This window comes from Orcinus orca, chromosome 6 (assembly GCF_937001465.1).
Source record: "Orcinus orca chromosome 6, mOrcOrc1.1, whole genome shotgun sequence".
In the NCBI taxonomy this organism is placed as follows: domain Eukaryota; kingdom Metazoa; phylum Chordata; class Mammalia; order Artiodactyla; family Delphinidae; genus Orcinus; species Orcinus orca.
The window spans coordinates 68,178,151-68,192,977 of record NC_064564.1 but is presented as its reverse complement, the minus strand read 5'-3'; the positions used below and the strand labels follow the sequence as shown (position 1 = coordinate 68,192,977).

The window sequence follows — 14,827 nt, the reverse complement described above, 5'->3', positions numbered from 1 at the left end:
TTAATGTTATGTTTTTGCCCTGGGTTGTTTTTATGTATAAGTGTATCTTCTGATCCCTTCTGATCCGTTATCTAGCATCTTTGTCACACTTTCTCCTATTCTCTGCCCCCATCAATGCTCTTTTTCATTTTGTTTTGCTCTCATTCTGCAAGTTTTGCATTTTCTCATCCTGCTTTTCCGCAGCCCGCAGTCCCTCAGATAATTCCCTGGGTGAGGACATGGTGAAGTGCCTGGAGTTCACACCTGCTGACCAGATGCCTTCACTTTCTGAGAATCTTTTTATAGGCAGCTCTATTCCTTGTCTTTCTCCTCCGTCTCCCTCTGAGCTTCAGCTTTTTGCTTTTCAACATTACTGGAAATAAACAAACAAGTGGCCTAAATACATCTGCTGTGTTGCTTTGATTTCCTCTCTATTATTACTATTTAACAGACTCAGAGACACTCTTTATACCAAATTCTTCCCATTTTTCTTCTGAACATCCTCTTTATGGTAAATTTCTCCTCTTTTCAAGTGCATGCTTTTGACTCTGCAGAAATTAACTTTCCTTTCTCCAAAACTGCAAACACTCATACTTTCTTGCTTGAAGTCATTTGGTTTCTATAAACTCCTGGAAATATTCCTTTCAGGCTGTTTTGAAAATTGCTATTCCAGTTTGGGGAGGAATAGACTTTTCCTTTCTCAAACACATGCTCCATTGCCCAATTCTGGATTGGATTAGTGTCAATTCAATGGCTATTTATTGTGTGTCTGTTGTGTACAAGGCCTCAAGTCCTGTTTCCAGCCCCTGTGTTCTTTATTTTTTTCCAAACTCTGCCGTTAACCTTTTTCTGTCTTCCTCCCTCTGTAGTATAGCTTCATCTGTTTCACCCTCTTTCCCGTTCAGTATTTACCCCCATTCACCGCTCTACCCTGTCTGTCCCTCTTTTCCCAACTGCCTTGGAACTTTCTACTTTCAACTTTTAAACTTTCCATGGTTCCTTCCCCTCTGATGAAAAAAAGCTACCAAAAAATAGATCATCACAGACGTTTCAAAGAGTCTTCCTTCCTTCATTCAGACTTTGGACTAGCTTCAACCTACGGCAGGTTTCAGGACTTACGTAAGAGGGTATGGAAGAATAGTTTATATTTGTCTACCTTGTGAACAGAACTTCATTTTTATTTTGCAGGTTTTGACATGACCAAAAACATTTCAACTGTTTAAAGCCTTAACTTTTGACTTCACAGGTAGTTTTGCTGATCCTATTGGTGTAGTCTTTTTTATTTTATTTTTTGTCCCATCTATGAAATCTATGTAAATAGTAATATATGTAAAATAAATGTCAAAATATATGACTATCATATGGGTAATAGATGATTGCGCCACAATTTTGAAGACTTTTTAGGAAGGAGTCTTAAAACACCAGATAGAAATATTATGCCTTAAAGAGACGTCTGACTGATCTTCTGTAAATGTTTCAGCCCATTGATGGTATGCACGACAAGGGAGTTGTGGAAGATATCCACTGTGGATCCATGAAGGGCACCACTATGCGACCTCCTCACCCGGGAATGGGCCCTCCCCAGAGTCCGATGGACCAACACAGCCAAGGTTTGTGTCTGCTACATACCTGATTTTGGCTCTGTACCACAGTCTTTCATCTTTCCTGTTGGTTATTTTAATTATGACTTCCAGAGAACGTGTTTAAGGAGGATGGAGTCCAGCCGGTTTCTTTTCCCTGTAGAAATCTCCCCTTATCCCCACCAACGCAACTTTATGGTTGATGTGGGCATTTTCTTTGCAAAATCCTAGTAGTTTTACTGGCCACCATGTGTCCAAGCACTCTGCAAAGTGCTTTGTGTACTTCATGCAGAATCTTTACCCTGAACTTGTGAGATGAATTATATTACCCCAGTTTTATAGATGGAGAGGCTAAAGCTCAGAGAATTTACTTTGTTTTCTTAAGTTTGCACATCCGGTAAGTGACAGGGCCAGAAGGAGACTCCAGGTCTGCCTCCCAGTAACAGCGTAGATGTGAAGGTAAGATGAGCCACCCGTGTCCCTTGAATTGTACACTCCTACTTTGTAAGGTGGCTTTTTCTGGCAGTGGAATAACCTGTCATTGCTGGTGGGTGGCTCTCTTAGTCTCTTAGGGCTGCTGTAACAAATTACCGCAAGCTGGGTAGCTTAAAACGATAGAAAAGTATTCTCTCAAAGTTCCGGAGGCCAGAAATCTGAAATCAAGGTATTAGCAGGGCTGTGATCTCTCTGAAGTTTTTAAGGAAGAATCCTTCTTTGCCTCTTTCTAGCTTCTGGTGGTTGCCAGCAATATTTGACATTCCTTGGCTTCTAGATCTGTCATTCCAATCTCCGTCTTGCTCTCCACATGACATTTTGCCTGTGTGTCTGTGTGTGTGTCCAGAGTTCCCTCTTCCTATAAGGGCACCAGTCATTGGATTAGAGTCTACCCTAATCCAGTGTGACCTCATCTTCACTTGATTACATCTGCAAAGATCCTATTTCCAAATAAGGTCACATTCACAGGTACCAGGGGTTAGGGTTTCAACATTTCTTTGTAGAGGACACAGTTCAACCCACAATAATGGCCAAATCAATGTATGGTAGATTTCTCTTCTTCTGGGTGCCTTTTCTCCTCATTATTGAAGGCATATTAAAGATGTCTCAGGGGCTTCCCTGGTGGTGCAGTGGTTAAGAATCCACCTGCCAATGCAGGGGACACGGGTTCGAGCTCTGGTCCTAGAGGATCCCACATGCTGCGGAGCAGCTAAGCCCGTGCGCCACAACTACTGAGCCTGCACTCTAGAGCCCGCGAGCCACAACTACTGAGGCCGCGAGCCACGACTAATGAGCCCACACGCCTAGAGCCCATGCTCCACACCAAGAGAAGCCACTGCAATGAGAAGCCCGCGTACCACAATGAAGTGTAGCTCCCGCTCGCCACAATTAGACAAAGCCCGCAAGCAGCAACGGAGACCCAATGCAGCCAAATAAATAAATAGAATAATAAAGATACCTCAAAGTCTTTTGGATGCAATGTAACCTCTTTTCAGAACCTCTTTCATTATATGGACATTTCAGCATGCCAAGGGCATGACTTATCCAGCACTAATTAATGTGCTGATATTCTAATTGAAAGTTTATGCTTTATGTGTTGTTGTATATACTTTTTTGTAATTTAATGTATGTGAGTTTTTTTCTCCATCCATGATCAGACATCCGTCAACCCAAGGGAAGATTTTTGACTGTGAGGGTTTAGAGAAATGTATTTGCTTTTAAATACATACATATATTTATATAAAAGCAAGTCATGGAGGCATAGGAGTGCATCTTTACTAATATTCGGGCAGGTTTTTGAAGATCCTGGACTCTGATCTGAATTTTGATGGCAGGCAGGCATAAGTTTTGCAAATGACTTGTAAAATCTTGACCATGTTAGAAAAGCAGGCTGAATCATTGGGACTTCTTGAGGTACAGGAAGAAAAGAGTTTGACCCATTCAGTGTTAAGAATGAATTGAGACGACACTTCCAGGTTTATCATTTAAATTCTAAAGAGGCAGGTGTGTTCACAGAGCTAATGTAGATCTCATTTTAATACCTGGGAGGTATAGATGAGTTATATTCAGTGATTCTCAGAGCTAGTGGTGGCTCTGTCTGCTCCCGGCTTTGCAGTACCTCTAGTAGTGGGGCCCTAGGAAGACTCCAAAGGAAAACACTTGAAATGCGTGAATTATAAGTGAGCATTTTTACTTTTATGTATCTTAAAATTTCTTTCATAGCTCAGTTCCTTTCTTCAACTTCTAGAATGATGATTTTTTCCTGGAATCTCCAATACTTGGCACAATGTCTAGTACATAATTGGAAATTGAGTAAATTTTGTTCAAGTAGGTAGAGAAGTGAATTTATGTATTCAAAAGTGAACACTTTTAAATAGATCTTAATTTTTATATAATTTCTGTAAGTTATAATTACTTTGGAATGCAGAAGTCTGCATTAAGTTAGATGGAATCAGAACTAGCACGTAATATTTTTCGCTATAATAGTAAAGTGCCTTGTAAGCTGGGGAATTAGTGATTTAAAATATGTCTTTGAATAAAGTAGTATTGGTATAATGCAGTCTTAGTCTATATAATTATCTAAAAAGAATTCAAACTCCATAGTAGCATATATCTTTAAAAACCCCGTCGTAGGAAGCCATTTATAAACACACAGGTACAGAGAGGTGTGGTATTGATCGGAAGACTGCCAGCTTTAACTACCTAGCAACCTATTAGGTTATTTTAAGGTATTGGTTGAGAAGCAAAACCATTTCCTTCAATAAATACTGAATTGTGTACCTTATGGTCCCAATGATAACATTGTTTATTTTTAGTCCATTGGCTAGAAAAAGCCTTTAAAGGCAAATATATAATATTTAATGTTTGTATGTGTGTGTGTGAAGAGAAAATTCATATAAAATTGGCACTTAAAAATTCAAGTTTATTAAAAGGAGAGAGGTGATTGCCTCTCTCTGAGGCAAGGTGCAACTAGGGAGATAATGGCCCTTGAAGATGAGGGAAGGAAAACTGCCAGTTTTTGACTACTTTTTTTTTAAATGAGCAAATCAAACCAGATTTCAAAAAAAGAGCAGATTCTGCATCAACACAGTCATCCTACAGACAAAGGTATTTCACTCTCAGGCAATTTCTTCACTGTTTTCTCAACTGAAGATAATTATGAAAATATGTTGTATCATTTAGATTCTGATTTTCCTGAAGTTTTATGGAATGCAAGTCATGTCATTAAAAAAAAGAAATCTCTCTCTCTTTAGCTGAAACACTGTCACATTTTTAATGTCATACTGTGATAGAATGATTCTATTAACATCCCCTATAAATTCTAGGCAACAAATTTTCCCACCCCCAGTTTCTTCTTCTTTCCACACTTGAGGGAGAATTTTGTTGTATTGATTAATTCTGGAAAATGATTTTTATTCCACTCTTAGTTTCTTAGCAAATGTGAGGTAAAATGAATTACTGTACTTAATGTAACTGTCTCATCTTCGTAACTTTGCCTTGCCAGGAGTTCATAGCTGAAAAGAGCAGATTTGATGAACAGCGTTGCACAGTTGCCTTTAGATTGGATCGTCTGATGTTTTGGTCTGTTGTATTAGGCATCCTGTGATTTAACATGGGTAAACTATAATTGATGATGCCCTCAGGAAGGAGGATGGACTAGAAGGCAGGAGACATGACCCATTTTAACACCTGGTTGTATCCCTTCTACCATGAAAATGTCAGTAACTATAGTAGGAAGTTTTTCCTCCAGTGGTAGATGCAGGGTTGGTCAAAAAGGTGTTAGGAAGGTGCTTTCCTAATGAACAAACTACCATTTTGCACCAGCATTACAAATAGGAGGTGAATGTTAACCTCATTAAGAAGGAAGAATGTTAATGATGAAGTTAAGTGTATGTTATCGATATTCTCTAAATGTTTATTGTTATAAATAACAACATCCTGGGATTTAAATTTCTGCTTGTCTTGCAAGCTGATTTCAGGGGCATTTTCTTGGCTAACTTTTATGACCAATTAGAATCCTAATGGCTGCGTGATTTTTGTGCTCCCTTATAGAGTAGGGATTTGGGGAATGAGTTAGCAGTTTTTCCATTTCTCTTCAGGGCAGGATTACTCTGAATGGAGTTCTACAATTCACCAATTGATAGAACAAAACCTACTCTTGTCTTAGAGGATCAGGCTAAATTTGTTTCCCTCTCCAAATGGCAGTTTGAGGTAAAAGTAACTGTATCCTTTATTTTCTCTAGTCTTGTGGATGACGATGATGAGTCCCCAGGCAATGTGGGTCAGATATTCCTGGGCCGCTGTGATTCCACATAGATGCATAGAGCTGTCTTGGCTCAAATTTGACAAGGGTTCACACACACAGCAGGTGCCTAATAAACACCCATGTGATGACCTTTAAAATAAGTGTGATGCAGGTGCATTTATTAAAGGCAAAGCCCTTTAATCTAATGTTTTACTTGTGTCTTAGGACACCTCTGAGTTGATGAATTACACTCAGTTTGAATTGAAGATGACCTTTTGGACTACAGTAGGCCACTCTGTCCTCTCCTTCCCCTTGGATTTCCCTTCAGCAATGCTCGGTCGTGTGTTTTTGTAGGCATTCTCTGTCCGGGCTGTACAGTTCATCTCTTGAAATAAGTTCCTTGAAATTTTTGTGCATGTTGACTTTTCTTTCTTAAGTAAAGTCTTCTTAACTTTCCCATTTAGATCTCTTGTAACCGAAGCAGATTACTCTCATTTTTATATTGTATCGTAAATGGTTCTAGAAGATTTTTGAAACTTTCAAGCCTTTAATTTATTTTTATAAAACCAAATTAATATTAGACCATGGAAAGAGCATACGCCTTGGAATCAGACAAACCTTGGTTTGAATCTTGGAGCTACCAAGATCTGATTGTGTGACCTGGGGTAACTCGCTAACTCGCTGAGCTTCCCTTTCCTCATTTTAAAAAAATGAGGTGACAGTACATATCTTCTGGGGATGTGGTGAGGACTGTAGAAAACATGTATACTCCACTCACTTCCCTCTAATTCTTCTTACCATTTCTGTGCTCCCACCAGCCTTATATCCACTGGCCAGTCTACCATCTCACCTTCAGTCTACTGGAGTCCACCTTACTCACACATGGCAAAGTCCCCGGGGTCTAAGGATCCCCAGAGTCATAACCAGTGACCAGTGATGGAGTGTAAATACCTCAGCTCCTTCCCTGGGATAATTTGGAGGCAAGTTATGTGCCTTTTATCCCAGAACTTGTGCATGAGATTAATCTTCAGGTACCCACTACAGCAACTGGCTTAATCATGCACCCATTACTGGCTGCCATCCCTTCCGCGTAGCACCTTTCCACACCCCTGCCAGTGCCCCTGTGCCTTCCAGATAAATCAGCTTCGCTCAATCCTTCCATCAGTCTCTGTTTCCAGGGAGAACTCAGCTAAAATAGTATGTACAGTGCCTTGCTTAGTGCCTACAACAATGGAGGCCCTCAATCATGGCAAATTATTCATAAAGTGCATTATAATAAACCAAGTAATATCCCCATGAGAGACTCATTCCCCACTGCGACAGCCACCTTCAGGTTCTGTTCTCCAGGTCGGGCTACTTTTAATGTATAATACTTTCCCCTGGTGCCCTTCCTTTAGGTGTACGACAGCCACTACCAGTTTACTTTCTAGGACACATATGGCTGTCCATCACTTGAGATGTGGTTAGTCCCAGTGGAGACAGCGTCGTAACTGAATAGGAAGAAAAGAACATAAAATCTCTCTTTAATAATTGTTATACTTTGAAATGATAATATTTGGGGTATGTCGATTTAAATTATATGTTATTAAAATTACTTTTGCCTGTTTCTTTAAATTATGTATACATTTGATATATATAAGTTTTAAGTTATATAAAAGCCCATAATTATTAAGTTACCTATGCTTTCGATGTCTGTCCATCAGTGCTGTTCTAGAAAATTATCAAAACGTTCGGGAATACTTCTCCTTCAGGGTCGCGGGGGGCAGCCTGTGACCTCTCCTTTTCTGTTTCATTCTAGGCTACATGTCGCCGCACCCGTCTCCGCTGGGAGCCCCCGAGCACGTCTCCAGCCCTATATTGGGAAGTGGCCCAACCGCACCGCAGATGCCACCAAGCCAGCCAGGGACCCTCATCCCAGGCGACCCGCAGGCGATGAGCCAGCCCAACAGGGGGCCCTCGCCTTTCAGTCCCGTCCAGCTGCATCAGCTGCGAGCTCAGATTTTAGCTTACAAAATGCTGGCCCGGGGCCAGCCCCTCCCGGAAACGCTGCAGCTCGCGGTCCAGGGGAAAAGGACGTTGCCGGGCATGCAGCAGCAGCAGGCAGCACCTCAGCCGCAGCCGCCACCGCAGCCGCAGCCACCGCCGCCGCCGCAGCAGCAGGCCCTTGTCAACTACAGCAGGCCATCTGGTAGGTTCATAGGCAACCAAATGAATAACGTGATGGTCCACCTCGGACGAGAAGGACTGCTAACTGCACAGAAGTGCTGGGCTGGTGGTATCGGCCCAGGGCTGACGTAGCCTTCTGTTGCACCTCCCTGGCTCCCTTGTCTTTGCTCCACTTAGCTGGCCACGCTTCTCGGTCTCCTCTGCCTACGTCCTAGAGCAGTGCTTCTTAAACTTTGCAGACTCTGGCACAAGCCGTGGCTATAAGCACAAAGCCCCATGATTTCGCATTCTCTTTCAAGCGGTGCGAGGTTTGTCGGAAGCCCGTCTACACACACCCCAGGTTAGGAACCCCTACACCCCGTGCGTTCTGTTGCCAACACGCACGTCTCGAATCTGCTCTCCTTGAGCTATGTCGTGTCTGTTTATTTATTTATTTATTTACATCTGTAAATAAATAAATTTTTTTTTTTGTGAAAAGCATCTGGGGAGGCTTCCGAAGAAGCATACCTGCGGTAAAGGAATTACCAAGTAGAAAATCAGAGACAAAGGGAAGTAGAAATCAAGGTCAGGGAGGTTGGCAATGTGGGTGGGGGGGAGCTACAGGAGCTGCTGCATCTGAGCTTCCAAGGGGACTCGAGTTTCCTGGCAGTCAGGAAAGGAGACAGGGTCAGGTGCCTGATACTCACCACTCGGAAGGAAGTTGCTTACCAGTTTCTCAGTGGACACAGAGTCTTTTCTAGCATGAGAGTATAAAGTAGCTTTCCCAGGTGGGAACTTTTTAAAAAATTATTGTTATTATTATTGTAAGGGGCACTGCATGGTAGAGGCATTGGTAACATTTGTTCATAACAAAGAGAGTAACAGAATCCACATGGCCTATTTCCCATGTGCCCTGGCATCAGATCTGAAGCTATGACATTATATAATGGGTTGAGAGGAGGTAGTCCTTTGTACGACCTTCTGGTGGTCTGGCTTGATCCCACGGATAGAATTCAGAGCTCCAAGGGGCTCTAGGGTGATCGTCCATGAATGTTGTTTTCTCTGGGAAGGTTTTGGTTAGCAACTAGATAAGCACAGAGTTTATGGTTCTATTCTACCACAGTTTTGAATTCCAGAGAATTTGAATCTTAGGGAATTTGAATTCCAGGGTGCTTCCTTGTCATTGACACCCTTTCCTGTGAATGGTTCCCTCTCATTTGGGCAGGCCCTGACAGCTGATCATTGCAACTAGTTTGGGATATCGGTCGTCTTCTTAGGTTTTGGGACTTAGACGAAGGGAAAGAGTTCAGATGATTATTATTATTTTTATTATTCTACCTTCTGAGTTTGTAAATGTTTCTTTTCTGGTAGAGGAAACTCTTAAGGGTTGCCTACTAGAAGGATAAACGCATCTTGTTAATTGTAGATGGAGCCTTAGGAATGGTTTTTTTTAAAGAGCAAGAAAGTATCGCGGCATCTCTAGGTTTCGGTGTGTTCACCACGATGCTCTGGTAGGTGGAGGACCCCATGGGACGAAAAATCAGAGACGGAAAATGTTGTACAGGAAAACCATGCATAAAATGGTAGTTTGAACACTCAAGTGTGTTCAGAGGCTTTAAAACTGTAAAAACTAGCTCTCAGGAATGCAGCCAGAGAGAAGCAAAAATGTATGTATGTCTATGCATGTGTGTAGCTTGTGCTTACTGAGTGCCTGCTAGCTTACCTCGTACTCCACGCTCAGTAATAAGTACCTTGCACGTGTGGCACATCTCGGGTATGGAGAGTCAGGATTCAATGCCAGCAGTCTGAGTGGAGAGCCCATGGCCTTATCCCCTTCCCCATCCTGGCTCCTTCGTGACCAATAGGCTCATGACAAGGGAAAGGCTCTTTTCCAAGCTCTGTGTACCAAGTGCGGGCATTTCACTCCTGTGCATAGGAAGGAAAAGGATCTCTGCTCCTTTCTGAGAGCCTTTTTATTCATACTCTAGACACGGTGTCAGCAACATTGGTGACCTTGATATCCTGCATCTCAGTATATGAGGAGCATTAACTAAAGGAGGTCCCAGTAGAGGCTGAATGGTCATAGTCAGATTGTTGGTAATTTAAGATGGAAGGAGCGAAATCTGCGCCTCCCAAAAGGTAATCGTGAGGGACCATGTCACACAGGCACACTTCCCCGTGCATCGCAGCTTGTCCTGGGGTATCCCCTCATCATGGACCTCAGCGAGGCTTGTTATTTTTAAAAATGACCTACGAGGGCTTCCCTGGTGGCGCAGTGGTTGAGAGTCCGCCTGCCGATGCAGGGGACACGGGTTTGTGCCCTGGTCCGGGAAGATCCCACATGCCGCAGAGCGGCTGGGCCCGTGAGCCATGGCCGCTGAGCCTGCGCGTCTGGAGCCTGTGCTCCGCAACGGGAGAGGCCACAACAGCGAGAGGCTCGCGTACCGATAAAAAAAACAAAAAACAACAACAACAACAAAAAATGACCTACGCACAATAGGAAAAGTTTCCAGGGTATTGTTCAAGAAGGCAGCAAGCTAAGTGATTTCGTTTGAGAAACCTTTCAGCCAAAGTCACCACAGTGAGATCAGATGACGTAGTAAAACTTAAAGGATGGATTTTCAGTTAGCCGGACACTTGTGTATAACAAATACTTCACATCCTAACCAACACAATCCTGGGTGCCTTTTCTGGATCATTTCCAGAGAAGAGGGCTCCATTTTTTTTTTTTTTCACCCAATGCGTACATCTTCCCTCACCAGGGTCCTGTCATTAGGGGGAACTTGTTTTGTTACTCACTGCTCGTGTCTTTTGTATTTCCAGCAGTCATTAGAAATGAAAATATTTGGGCGGATAGTGCCAGAGTGGGCAAAGAGGCTATGGATAAAGGAGGAAAGAGGATACTTTCTTCAAATAGAGCAGACTCATTCCTGCCACTGGGAGGGGGAGGTTACATTGCTCATCTTGTCCCCAAATCTCAGATTTCACAGGGAGATGATGACCTTACTTGACAAAGACACACTTTTTTTTGCATGGGTATTTCGGACAAGTCCAAGGAAGACACAAAAAAAGGCTTTTTAAGTTAATATTACTTGTATTGTTTATCCCCCTCCTTTTCTTAAATAAAGCAATATAATTGCTTATAAATGCCTCTGCTAATATTTCAGAAAAAAATCAATTTAAGTATGTCAGCTTCACTGGTGGTAGCTGTGATTCCATTTTTCTCTTGTCCCATTTGCGGGTGTCATTCATGTGTGAAGAGAATCTTTTTGGCTGGGGTGATCTGCCTCAAACCTACTCCAAAGTTATCATTCACCACAAGTGCCACCACCAGAGAATTACGAAGTGTGCACTGAACAAGTGCACACGGAAGTGTGCACTGAAGAAGTAAATAACTCTGATCCTTGCCTACTATGGGCTCCACTCAAATCAAACCCAGCGTTTTTCTTTTAATTTTGATTCATTTTTCTTTTTAGAGACTAAAGCAAAGTTCAAAATAGGAACTGAAAAGTTTTGGGTTTTTTTGCGGTGGGTAGGGAAGCCTTCATGGTAGAAAGTGAGAGATTTACTGGTGATTTTTTTCAGTGCTTGTGCCTCTCCTGCTTCCCCCTCTCCTTGTTTTAGTTATCTAAAATTTCTTCGTATGCTTCATTTAAGCATCATTATTACATTTATTTTTTTCAGCCTCTGGAAACCACTTAAATCCTTGTCTAATGCACAGACGGTTATTTGCATAAACATCCTTCTGTGCAGAGGGTAAAGTGGGAACTCTGTACAGAAATTCTGTCCATGTGAGACTTAGGTAATTTAATAAGTTTGTTTACCTGTTTCTTAAATTCAGGCATCTAATAAAGATCCCTCCCCCCCAACACTTAGCTGCAGTGGGACACCCCTCAGGAGAGTCAGGGCGTCTACCTACCTTGACTTCTAAAGTGAGGACCGACGGGAAAACAGACACATTTTGTACCTCTGACAATTCAGCCTAAGTTGTTTATATTGGCGAGGGAATAGGAGATAAGCTAAAGAATGTAATTTGTCCTCCATCTGAAGATATCAGGGCGTGAGTCCTTATCGTTTTGCAGACCGTGAGTGTCTGTTGTCGAGATGCTTTCTGTTGATACAGAGAAAATCCATTCAGGCAACTCAGCTGCCTGAAGGACAGGCAGAACACCTCATGGTTAGGTAGTTGTGTTCTGGGCATGTCTAGTTGCAGCAAGTTGCAGTCAGTCCCCTAGCCTCTGTAAAGAGAAGTTTCTATAATCTGTTGGAGGGAGGATAAAATAGACCCAGGCAGTAAATGAACTTGCAGTTTTTAGTTAGAAAGGAGTTTGCTTGTGACTGATGGGGGATTAGCAGGAAGCACATGGCAAGCCGACTTATCTGAGTGTTTGTGCTGAGTTGTATTAAACTGTGGAAACATTTTGAAGTTTGCTCTAGAAGAGTGCACTTCCAAATTTGCCGGCTAATACAGTACCAAATTTCCTTGAAAGCCTTTCTTTTGCTGTGGAGCTTTTCTGAAAAGCTGAGTGATTAAACTAGGCTTCTTTACCTTGGTGTCCTTTGTGGCAGTAAATATGACCAGAGCTGAGGGTTGAGCGCATAGCCACATTGTCTCATTGAATCCTCACTAGCACCCTGTGAGGTGAGTACTGTACTGTTATTATCCCCATCCTACTGACGAGGAGACTGAAGCACCAGGGGCTGAGTAACTTGCTGAGACTGACACAGCCCGTAGGTGAAACTTATCAGTTATTTTGGAAAGACACAAGGTGCACCTTGTATCTTTTGGAGTTGTAGTCCTTTTGGAATTGGAGATTTGAATATCCAAGTCCACGTTTGGGTCTCTCTGGCTTCTCAATTTTAAGGGTCCTTCAACCACATAAGGATGTCTCTGTATTAATGGATTAAAGAAGCCTAGCTGTGTGTATGCATCAGGTCTAGTTCACAGTCATGGGCTGAAAATGGCTAGATTTGGAACCGGGGATATCAGACACGCTCTGGATACGTCCCTTTGATCGTATGGTTTTAAAAACAATGACTTGAATATACCTCGAGGAGTTGGCACACACTTCTACATAAGTATTTATAAGCCATAATGCTAGAGAAGAAAACGCCCAGAGTAAGTGAAATGTGTACACTATTGCACTGGTATGGCTTTTATTGATGACTTATTTAAACTTTGAAAGGAGGAAAAACACTTTGAGAACTGAATTTAGGGTAATTAGTATGATATTAATCTTATCAGTAAGACCCGGATTTTCTTTTTATTAAAGGGCTTCAGTGTATTAAATCTATTATTTGGTGTGCTCATACAAATTCTTCCAATATTTTTAACTACCAGTTTCTTGAGCTTATTAGGGAAATTCATAGAATCACAGAGAATTAAAGTAATTGTTAGAAATCTCTATCTCCTCTCTTTTGGCTCAAGCAACCCAGATAAAAAATATCTATCCTGTTTTAAAGGCCTCGAGGGAAAATATAATAAAAAATGTCCCTCCATATCTCATTCCAATGCTTAACAACCTTAAGATTTAATGTTTAGAAATTGGTTTCTTACATATGGATGAAAGAAACTATATCTGAAATATTATGAAAAGTTATGCATTATGTAAAAGACCTCCCATTCAGAAAAAGAATCAGAATGTACTTAGCTGAAAAGAATCTCTTTATTATAATAGTATATCTACAGTGCCTAAAACAAAAAAAACAGAAATGCATTTTTCCCTCCAGAACTTTTCATCAATGCTAGAACAAGGGCTACAGATTACCTCAAGAAGTCTTAACTAGCCCTAGGTCTTTGGGAAAGTTTTACCTAATTTCAGAAGGAAGTGAACAGAAGACCAACAACACTACACACACACATGCTCACAGACACATATACTCACACTCACACACACTGTAGTTTCCTAAGCACTTTCTTCTAACTCTTCCAGTTCCTCCTGTCAGAATGTTTGCTATCCTTGCATTGTCATTTAAGCCCACTTCTAACTGGTGTTTGCTGGAAATTGAATAAATGTGTCTACTTTTTCATAATGTATGTCTTTGTATGGTTAATTATTAAGTCGCTCTGAAGTATAGAGATGATTAGTTTTGTTACCATTTAATGATTTTAATATTTCTCTGGAAAGATATAGAAAACACTTGGAAGAATGCCCATGAGAGGTTTTAACATCTGCTTACTGAGTTTTTTTTTTTTTTTAATTTACTAACCCCTCTGGTAGCATCACTAATTTTATTTATAACTTTGAAGTAAGTAAAAATTCACCTAAGAGGAGAGATGGAACACTTATTTTAGGTCCAGACCTAGCAATCAATTTAAACTCCTGAAGTTTAATGTGGGAAATTGCTTTAAATTAACTTAAGTGCCTTTTGATAAGCTTAATGATTGCGTATCCCTTTATTCTGATAACATGAGAAAAATGCTCTCTTGAATCTTAATATTTGCTAAGTTTTCTTAGGTGGAATGAGCAGATTCTTTTTTCCCCCGCACTGAATGTTTTCAGAAATATTTTCTAATACGTAGTAAAAAATTAAAGTTCCCTAGATGCACTGATGAAGCCTGAAATACAGTTTATAGGTCATTTAGGGAAAATGCGTGCCCCTTTTAGTTCACGTCAGAGGACTGGCGAGCTGCTGCCTATACTTGTAAAGCATGGGTTCTAACAGCAGGGCTCTTCCACGCTGGGATGAAGGGGGCTTGTGGTGTAGTTTGCGAAACGTGATTTTGGGACCACACCCAAATTGCATCCGACTAGTGGGTGATTCCCTTGCTTTTTCAGAACCCTGAATGCACCTGGAATTATTTTTAAAATCCCGTTGTAGACCTACACTAAAAGCTGGCTGTCCATTCCTTAATCAGTTTATTACCTAAGAGTCATTTTGG

The 14,827-nt window shown here is 41.4% G+C and overlaps 1 protein-coding gene across 8 annotated transcripts in view; it reads left to right on the top strand.

Moving 5' to 3' along the window:
* SMARCA2 (SWI/SNF related, matrix associated, actin dependent regulator of chromatin, subfamily a, member 2) overlaps positions 1-14,827 on the top strand; it is a 172,854-nt gene that overhangs the window by 16,255 nt on the left and 141,772 nt on the right. For all 8 annotated transcript variants that reach the window (XM_049710873.1, XM_049710867.1, XM_049710871.1 and 5 more), the window contains exons 3-4: positions 1,460-1,589; positions 7,598-7,987. In XM_049710873.1, the coding sequence (XP_049566830.1) occupies positions 1,460-1,589; positions 7,598-7,987 (520 nt within the window). The remainder of the gene's footprint in view (positions 1-1,459; positions 1,590-7,597; positions 7,988-14,827) is intronic.